This window comes from Quercus suber, unplaced genomic scaffold (assembly GCF_002906115.3).
Source record: "Quercus suber isolate HL8 unplaced genomic scaffold, Cork oak 2.0 scaffold_204, whole genome shotgun sequence".
Classification (NCBI taxonomy): domain Eukaryota; kingdom Viridiplantae; phylum Streptophyta; class Magnoliopsida; order Fagales; family Fagaceae; genus Quercus; species Quercus suber.
Window position 1 is genome coordinate 71,280 of NW_027069662.1, and position 9,393 is coordinate 80,672.

The 9,393-nt window shown below is 34.2% G+C and overlaps 1 protein-coding gene across 4 annotated transcripts; it reads left to right on the plus strand.

Annotated features, from left to right (window-relative positions):
- The first annotated feature begins 776 nt into the window (after positions 1 to 776).
- On the plus strand, positions 777 to 8,691 carry LOC111996851 (uncharacterized). Of its 4 annotated transcripts, none has more exons than XM_024028884.2 (9): positions 777 to 1,076; positions 2,211 to 2,401; positions 2,489 to 2,549; positions 2,886 to 2,934; positions 4,061 to 4,115; positions 4,197 to 4,284; positions 4,694 to 4,812; positions 6,959 to 7,084; positions 8,384 to 8,691. In XM_024028884.2, the coding sequence occupies exons 1-8, from the start codon at positions 923 to 925 to the stop codon at positions 7,043 to 7,045; spliced, it is 804 nt and encodes a 267-aa protein (XP_023884652.2). In that variant the 5' UTR covers positions 777 to 922; the 3' UTR covers positions 7,046 to 7,084; positions 8,384 to 8,691. The 4 variants fall into 4 exon arrangements, with proteins under 4 accessions (XP_023884652.2, XP_065635367.1, XP_065635368.1 ...); XM_065779295.1 differs by lacking the exon at positions 8,384 to 8,691 and adding an exon at positions 7,211 to 7,521; XM_065779296.1 differs by lacking the exon at positions 8,384 to 8,691 and adding an exon at positions 7,249 to 7,521.
- Positions 8,692 to 9,393: the final 702 nt, after the last annotated feature.

Genomic DNA, 9,393 nt, shown 5'->3' on the forward strand with positions numbered 1-9,393 from the left:
ATAGTTGAAGCATTTTTAGTGGAAGGCCATGGAGAGAGAGAGAGAGAGAGAGAGAGAGAGAGAGAGAGAGAGAGAGAGAGAGAGAGAGAGAGAGAGAGAGAGAGAGAGAGAGAGAGAGAGAGCCCATTTCCAATGTTGTCCCTAAAATATCTTGCAAGTAAAATTACCAATCTGCCCATTAAGCTTCTTCCAAATTACATTAATAACCGGGGTGTTAGCACAAGACAAATATGGGAGAAGACAAAATTTTCATTTTTTTTTCTATTTTTTTAATAAATGATCTAAGTTTTTTTTTTTTTTGAATTATCAAAGTTCTAGCTATTATTTTATGCCACACATTTAATATTATAATTATTCAAAATTATATTATTTTTAATGAAAAATGTTAATGAATACTTTAAGGATATTGATTTATGAATTATTTTTTTAATAAAATTTATGAGAAAAGAAAAAAAATTAATTATTTTGATATTTTTTTTATATATTTTATAAAAATAATATCAAAACTTTTATTAAATGATTTATTATTAATTAGCATAGTCACCATTTAAGGTGACAGACTTGTTCTCTCAAAAAAATAAAAAAGATAACTTATTCTTTTGTAAGAGATTTCTAATAATATTGTTTAAGTTTTATGAAAATATATAAGTAAAAAAGTATATAAAAATACATATATTGTAGTGTTTAAACAACAATTTTTATTTACCAAATGACTGAGTTTTAATAAACATTCAAAATTGAGCTACCGCAAACAAACAGATAATAAAAAACAAAAAAAAAATTTATGAATTATTTTTATTTTTATTTTTATTTTTATTATTATTATTTTTTTTAATTGAAACGTCGGAAAGATCGAATATCGGCAGAAAGATTTCGGCCTCACCGTCCTACTCCGAAATAACCGATATTTTTCCGCACGGAAATGTCTCCGGTTAACCTGAGGGAGTGTATGGAAGAGGTGTTGAAGTACACTCTGGAGTCCCACATAAACGGAACTTTTGAATTCGATCTAGGACTCTCCAACTCCTTCTGCTCCGACCTCCTCAAAGTCGATCCCAACACCACCACAACGTCCGGTAACTATTTGATGAATTCAACACTTCTTTGTTGTTGTTGTTTTTTTTTTTTTTCCTTTAATGTACTTAGTTCCTGATTGGTTCTTTTTCTAGCTTATTAGAATTTTGGGCAAATTGTGAACCCAACCATGTAATAAAAAACAGTCAAGTTAGTTAGTTAGTTAGTTGGTTGTGAGATTGCAAGAGGTGGAGCCAAGTTGGTTACCAGTTTGCACTTCTTGCTTTTAAAGTTGGTTACAAGTTGTTGGTTAGTTATTTTGGCTAATAGGATTTGCAACCAACTTGTATAAATACTTGTAATCCACATAGCACTTCAGCATTGAATAAACAAGATGCTGACTTTCTCACTTTTGAGGTACTTTAATGAAGCGTTACTGGGAAAAGCATATGGAAATCAAAGATTCCTTCTAGAGTTGCTTTTTTTGTTTGGGACTGCAGCATTGGGGAAAATTTTGACAATTGACAATTTACAGAGAAAGACTATGTGGCTTTTGGACTGGTGTTATACATGTAAATGCAATGGGGAATTAGTAGACCATCTTTTACTTCACTGCCCTGTTTGTTTTGGAATTGTGGTTTATGGTGTTGGGTCTATTTGGAGTTTGTTGGGTGATGCCAAAGACTGTTGTTGAGTTTTTAGCTTGTTGGCTAGGTTGTTCTCAGCGTCATTGGATTGTTCGTTTCTGGGTGGCTGCCCCGAATTGTTTGATGTGGTGTCTGTGGAGGGAGAGGAACAACCGGAGTTTTTGAAGATAGAGAAAACTATGCCTTATCTAAAATCATTTTTCTTTAGAACTTTGTTGGATTGGATGTCAGTTTTGCAGTCAGTCCTTATGGTTTGTTGTTGATTTGATAGATTCATGTACTTTGCACGATTAATTTGTATGGTCCCCAGTTGTATACTCCCTATATAGTTGGGTGACTCTATTTTTGATATCAATGAAATTTATATTACTGATAATATTTTTTAGAAATTGTGGAACCATAGCCCTACTGAGTTTTAAAGTTTAGAGGATGTTGCAAATTGCACCATAATTAAGGGGCAAAAGTGCAATTTGCACTGGAGTTTTATATGTTTGCTTTATTACATTCAAAGAGGATGTTAACCCTTCATGGTTCATAATCCTTATGCAGAATCTGTTGAAGGAGTTCCTCCATATCCCCTATACAAGCATCTAGCATCAGCTTTATTAGAATCAATCAATTCTAAAACCTTTTGTAGGACACAGAGCAGTTTGAAGTTTATCCCAGAAGGAAGTTCCTTGAAGCAGGAAGAAAATGAATGGCAAAAGCTGGTTTTGGAAAAGGGATCCGAAATTGTGAATGTGAGTCTTAAGCTTTAACTGAGGGTGTCATTCAATGCCAAATTTTCTTCGTCTAATTTTACTCTAACATATGTTGTCATTCATCAGATTTTGAAGTCTGTTGTCCATGAACTTCATGTTCAGGAGCCTTTCTTTTTGCAGCTAAAAGGTATCAATTCGTTTCTGCTATGAATCTCCATGTTTATTGTCTGAACATAACTGGATCAGATTTTTTTGTCATAACTAGAGATTTTAAGTAATTCTTTGTTGAATCTCATCATTGCCATTGAGCTCTAGCTCAAAAGGTACCTCCTTCTCTTATAAGAGCAAGTTCAGGGTTAGGCTGTGGGTTCAAGACCTACCAGATGCGTGTGTATCTATTCTTACCGATAAAAAAGGAAAAAGAAACTATGAATCTCATCACTTTTTATTCTAAATCTCTTGATTTGCTATTGCCAATCCTGTTTGAAGTGAATCCTCTTTGGTAATTTGACATTGTCTATAGATGGCAAGAAAACAATTGAAGGAAGGTGTGCCGTTGGTGACTACAATAGGTATGAAAAATTCAATTTTTATGCATAAATCAGTAGGAATCAGTTGGTAAATGATTTTTTATTTACTTTCTCCTTTTTTTTTTTTTTTTTGACATATAATTCTTTATTTTCATACTTTTTAATGAAAACAAGTATGAATGGGTTTTTGTGCCTAGCATGGATAGCAGATGCTAGCAACAAAATGCTATGTTATGTATGTAGGAGGTGTAATTTTTGTTTTGTTGGTTTTGTCACTGATTCTAAATTAATCAAAAGGTTAGAACGTCAGAAAACTTATAATTGGAGCCATGCTATACTCCTCAACCTAACAATTTTGCCTAAGAACACTATCATTTGAACGGACAAGGTTCCTCTCAATTTTGAGTGGAATGGAGATAGTCCATTTCACTATTCATATTTTATTTAAGGTATACAAAATGGCACTAGAGATATCTTTAGATTTGTAATATTTAAAATCTAAACCATGACATTGATTCATTTGAGATGGAGAGGATCCTGTTTCCATTTCAACTTAATCAGATTTGATCAAATTTTGCTTAAAATGTAATATGTAACACATACATGCATAGGACAAGGTTACTTGAACTAGTTTCTCACCCCAAAAGTTGACAAAGAGTCCATTTGGGAACAACTTATTTAGCTGAAACTGAAAACTTTTTACTGAAAGTATTGTAGATAAAGTTAAAAAGTAGTTGAAATAGTATAGTGGGACCTATGAATAGTACTAAAAAGTGCAATAAGACCCATAAATAGTAGCAAAAATAAGCTAAATAGTAAAAAAAACTAACTTTTTAAGCCAATGCCAAACACAACCAGAATATACCCATTAATGTAAGCATGCGTTTGGCCAATTTATTTACTTAAAGATGAGAAAAAAAGTGACTTTAAGCAAATAAGCTGGTTTATCATATAGTTTGATGATCCAAAACAAGTTCGAATTATAAATATATTAAATTCTTCTAGGATTCTGACAATCTTTTCTATTTCAATTTTGTGCTTCCATTCCAGCAATTTTTCCATAGTTAAATGATTATTATTTTATTGGGTTTTCTATATGTTTGGTAATTTTACTTCACTATTTCTTTGTTGATTGATTTGCATTACTTTTTACCTTTTATGGTCACAGAATTGGTTCAGGAACTTTGATTCTTTTCAACAAATGTGTGGTCCTTGAAGTTCAGGTGCCAATCCTGTTTTTTCAATTAATTTGTACTTCCTTATTTCCACTTGGCTCTACTCTTTGTAACTTCATAAATTTGCAGGATGTCCACCGGTATGCTTCGTTCTCTGAAATGTTGGGGGCAGAGAGTCTTGCAAAGGTTCTTCCTGGAGTTGAAACCATTGAAGAAGGTAACAGCTGCTATTTTTATTGAGTTTTGCTTCCTGTATGGTGATAAATCAACTCATGAGAAAATCAGCTCTTAAAGCTGATAATGAGAAATAGGGGCTGCATTCATTCGACTTTGCCTTCTCCTTGACCTCTGGAATAATCTGTTATAATACCAAGGGAAGGGGTGTAGTAAATCTTTTTAACCATATTAAAGGACTACTAGGTTTTAGGGATTTAGATAGTAATGTCATAAAAAATTAAAATTATTTGTTTTCTGTTTTGTGTTAAGAATTTTTTCTGCTTTGTGGTTGCTTTGATGTACTCAATTGAGAGGTTCATCTAATAAAATTTATCTATGAATTTGATTTCTGACTTTAAAGTGATTTGTACCTGTAGTAGTCCATGAGTAATAGGCATGCACTTTTTCAGGTGTACAAATCTACGGGAAGTTCTACACAGAAGAGAAAGAAAAGACAAATGGTGTTCTTGCAATCCACGTTTCGAAAGTGGATGTTCAGCTTTACACTTCTCTGGCGACCCTAATCTCTGTAAGTGCTTAGTTGCTGCTCTGTTATGATTTGCATATCCAATTGCATGAATAGAATGACTTCAAATATTTTAACAGAGAACTTTCTCCTAATTTCTTAGATATGATTGTGACTTAGCTTTCATCATGCTGTTGGAGCATTGGATATGCCAGCCAGAGATAAGGGATATAATGAATACAGGATAGAATTTAAATCTCATAGATTTTAGGGTAAACATATACTTCGCCATTCTAAAATATATGTCTTAGCTTCTTTATTGGAAGGACCCAATATAAGTATCCACTTTTCAAAGAATAGACTTCTAAATCCCAGACAAACAAAACGGGGGTATAACCTATGAAAGTTATTTTCCAATGCCCATTAACTGAACCCATTAGAATTACATTCCCCTGCACCCAATCAAACAATACAATTCTTCCCCCCTAATGCTGAAACCAAACACCTTATGTCTTGAATTACCGAACTGATCTCACAGGCTACTGCTGAGGATTGCTTCTTAGTATCTTGCCTATTACTTGGGCATTGCTTTCAATTATTACTCTGTCAGCTTCTGTTCTTTCATTAATATGAATTGCATTCCTGATTGACAATGCCTCAGAAAGCATTGTTGAACTTAGCTCACTTTAAAGGACCATGCTGCAGCAAACTACCCTCTTCATTCCTCAGCAAAGCTGCAGCAAAGGCTTTACAAGATCCCAACACAGCATCAACATTCAATTTCAGCCAGTGTTTCTGAGGTGGAATCCACTCAGAGTTTTACTTAAAGACTCCTGCATACTACAGCTGTTAATCGTAGATATCTCCCGTTTAACAATGTTTATAGGATCTGCAACTTTTTTACTAAACCAAGTCATTCCTTGTTTTCCAGAAAGACCCAAGAGTTACAGCAGCCATCACAAACCATTCCTTCTTACACACTTCATCCCACCATCATCTCCCTGGAGTGCTATCAACAACTTAACAAATTCTCCAATTGTTTCTGCTCCCAACCCACCAATCCTACAATTCCACAGGATTCCAAACTGTAATGCCCTTGCAAATACACAATTCTTGAATAAATGCAAGGAAGTTTCAGCGATTGTGTTGAAACCTGTAATTAAGATGGTAAAATAAAAACTTTTTTAATATATTTTTTTTTTTTGGAGTAATGAAAAAATTTATTAATAAAAACAATACTAAGCACACCGGGAGTGTAGTCAAGGAGAATTACAAACTGCTCTCAAATTACAATGCTCAACCAAATCTAAAAGATAAAACAAGGAGAAGTATGAAAAGCAACACTTCAATCTAACAAGGTATGAAGGAAGAAGGCTTTAACATCAAGGATAGACCCTTCACAACCCTCAAAACTTCTAGCATTCCATTCTTGCCAAAACCTCCACCCAATGCAATGTGGCACGGCCTTCCAAAAGGCAATATTTCTATGCCTTCCAAAAGAGCCCTGTCAAGCTGCAAAAAAATTGATAACCCTTTTTGGCGTCTCCCATTGGAGCCCAAATAAACAAAAAACCATTGTCCACAGCTCATAAACTATTGGACAATGAAGGAGAAGGTGGTCCACAGACTTCCCACACCTCTTACACATACAGCACCAATCCAATACAATAATACCTCTCTTCCGGAGAATGTCAGTGGATAAAATCTTCCCTAGAGAAGCAGCCCAACTTTTCTAACATTGAGGTCACACTACTATCATTTGGCTCCTTTTCCATTAACGGAATAAAATTTTCACTAATAAAACAATTATGTTATGCGTATTAAATTCAGTGATATGCATATGGCAACCATTTTCTTGGTTAAGATGGTTTCACTAGATTTTGGCTTTTTTTATTGCCTTCTTTATATGTATATGTCCTAAGGATGCATGATATATTGTTCCTAATACAGCACTCTTGGTTGCTTCTTGCATGCCATTCACTTCTTGTAATCAATAGTAAGATTATTACTCCCAAGTACCTGTTCACCTGTGCGTACAGTTAAATACATGCATATGTATGTGCATATTATGCCTCTTTTTCTTGAGTACATCTGCACTTAATGCTCCAGTGACCTGATGTAGGAACTAGTTTTCTTAATGACTGCTGCATGCCTTATGTCACTTAAAGTTTGCAATTTAATGTGAACCTGACATGAATGTTTTGTCCAGGTATTGAGTTATGGGGGTGTTCAAGGCCTTCTTGGTCTGACACACACCACAGGGACTATTCCAAGTGCACTTTCCCCACCAAGATGAACTTTACTATCATCATTTACCCTTCTATGTAAGCCCAATGTAAGATGATGACTTTTAATTAATTGCTTGTCCTTTGCGCTGCAAGCAGAATACTTATTTATGCCACTTTCTCTGTTATACATTTTGGAACTGCTTAGCTAACTTTTGAACATCTAAATCATCAAGTCAAATGAAGAAAGGCTCATATTTTTTTTGTGAGGAAGCCACCTTTCAGCAGCTATGCAGTTAAAGTTATAAAAGAGGATCAATCTTATCTGTAAGGGACAAAAAGAAGCTCTGCCTTGTCTGCACCACGTACTTGGCACCTAAGCTGTGGAGCTAGGACCAATCATTTTATGAGTTTCATTTTGAAAATTCATAACAAAATAGTTTATATTGAAAATTATAAGCATTGTTCATTTAGTTCTTAAACAAGAATGGGTGGGACCCGCGACCCTGAAATCTCTCTCTCTCTCTCTCTCTCTCTCTCTCTCTCCCTCCCCCCCCCCCCCCTTTTCCTTTTCATCTAGTATGTAAATTGAATTTTTATGAAAGATTTTTGAAAGTACAGTAACCAGCAATTAACTCCTGAAACCTAATACCTTCTAAGGGAGAGCTTCTTAGGCAATTGCAGCTTATCTAATTGTCTAATTGCAGCACTTGAAACTGCTTATCTAATTGCAGATGAAAGTACTTGAAAGTACAATTATACTGCAGCATTTGAAAGCACTTGAAAGTACAATTATGCTGAAAGTACAATTATCTAACAGCACTTGAAAGTATGAAACAGCACTTGAGACAGCTGGATTGATGCAATTCACCCCCCTCCCTCTCACAACAATTTTTTTTTTTTTTAATTTTTTACTTTTTTGCTTTTACTTTTTTACTTTTTTAATTTACATCCATCGCAATTGCATCAAGTGCAATACCAAGGGTATTGCACCTGATCTCAATCCAAAACAGCTTATCTAATTGCAGAATCTGTAGACAATTGCAGATGCATTCTATATTCTCCTTTGAAACTTCATGTACATTACATAAAACTACTAATGATTCAAGAACAAATTCTTATGCCAATTTGACAATTTGTAAGCAATTACAGCAGTAGGAATGTGGAGCTTTAATAGAAGTACATAATAAGTAAGATTCATCTCCTGTACATCATTCCTTAAAGACTACCCTGGATGGATTTAGTTATAACTTAGTGAAAACTATACACATGCTTTGAGAAGACTAATATTTTTGCAACCACATAGTTGTATTTCTTGCTCATCTTTATTCTGAGAGGCTTGACAGACTAGTTTATGAAAATTATATATTGCTTGATTGTAAATTTTCTCATTGGCTTGTGGTTGAAAGTTATACCTTGACTCATGGAGCTAGGGCATTGGCAAAGCATGCTAATAAGAGTACCAGTAAATATTGGGGTACTTTGGAAGGAAGTGGCGAGGACCTGTTTGAATTTGAGCTTTGGAGATTAATTTCTTTTTGTTTTTTCTTACTGTGGTTTATTGTATGCACAAGTTTGTATACAGAATTTTTAAATGCTGTCAAATGTATCTAACCATTTCACTTTATGGCATAGAGATTTTCTCACAGTTGTATTGGATCTTTTGGTTTCTCGTGCATCTGGTTGAATAGGAACTATCAAATACAACTTTTCTGTCATGCCTTTGGAAACAATTTTCAGATTATCAATCATTAATCTTTTCTTGGAGGGTGGCTTAAGTCAGTCATGTTCTGACTTAAGCCAATGAGCTCTAGCTCAAATGTCACTTTCTCCCATTGTAATAGCAAGATGGAGGGAGAGGTCATGAAGACCCACTAGGTGAATGTGTAACTTATTAATAATCAAAGTACTTTTTTTTAAAAAAATTATTTAATGTTTAGCTAGTTCAAAATTCTGTTTTAAAGAGTCTGCCTCTGTGCCTTGAAAAAAGATGGCATGTATTGGGATGAAAGGAATCAGAGAACTTTATACACACACACACACACACTTTTGATTGGTCATGGTGTAGGGGTTCATCTGATTGTTCATCCATCCTTGAGTTTCTAGCTTCTCTTAGACCTGACATATGATATTTTTGTATTTCATTTTGTTCCTTTGTGCTCATCATCATGAACTCAAAGTTTATATTTTCTCTAATTAATTGAACTCCATTGCTTACATATCAATATATGTATATATTGATCGATAAGAAAGTTAATTTTGCATTAAAAAGATGAAATATAAGTTCACCAAAACTTGTTATACCAAAAACTTTTTCCCCATTCTCTGCCATAACTCAGTTACCAATCTTGTACTTCTGTCAAACTTAACTACCTCTGCGTTGGCAATAAGAGCTTTTATCTTCATTGAATCAGAGCTT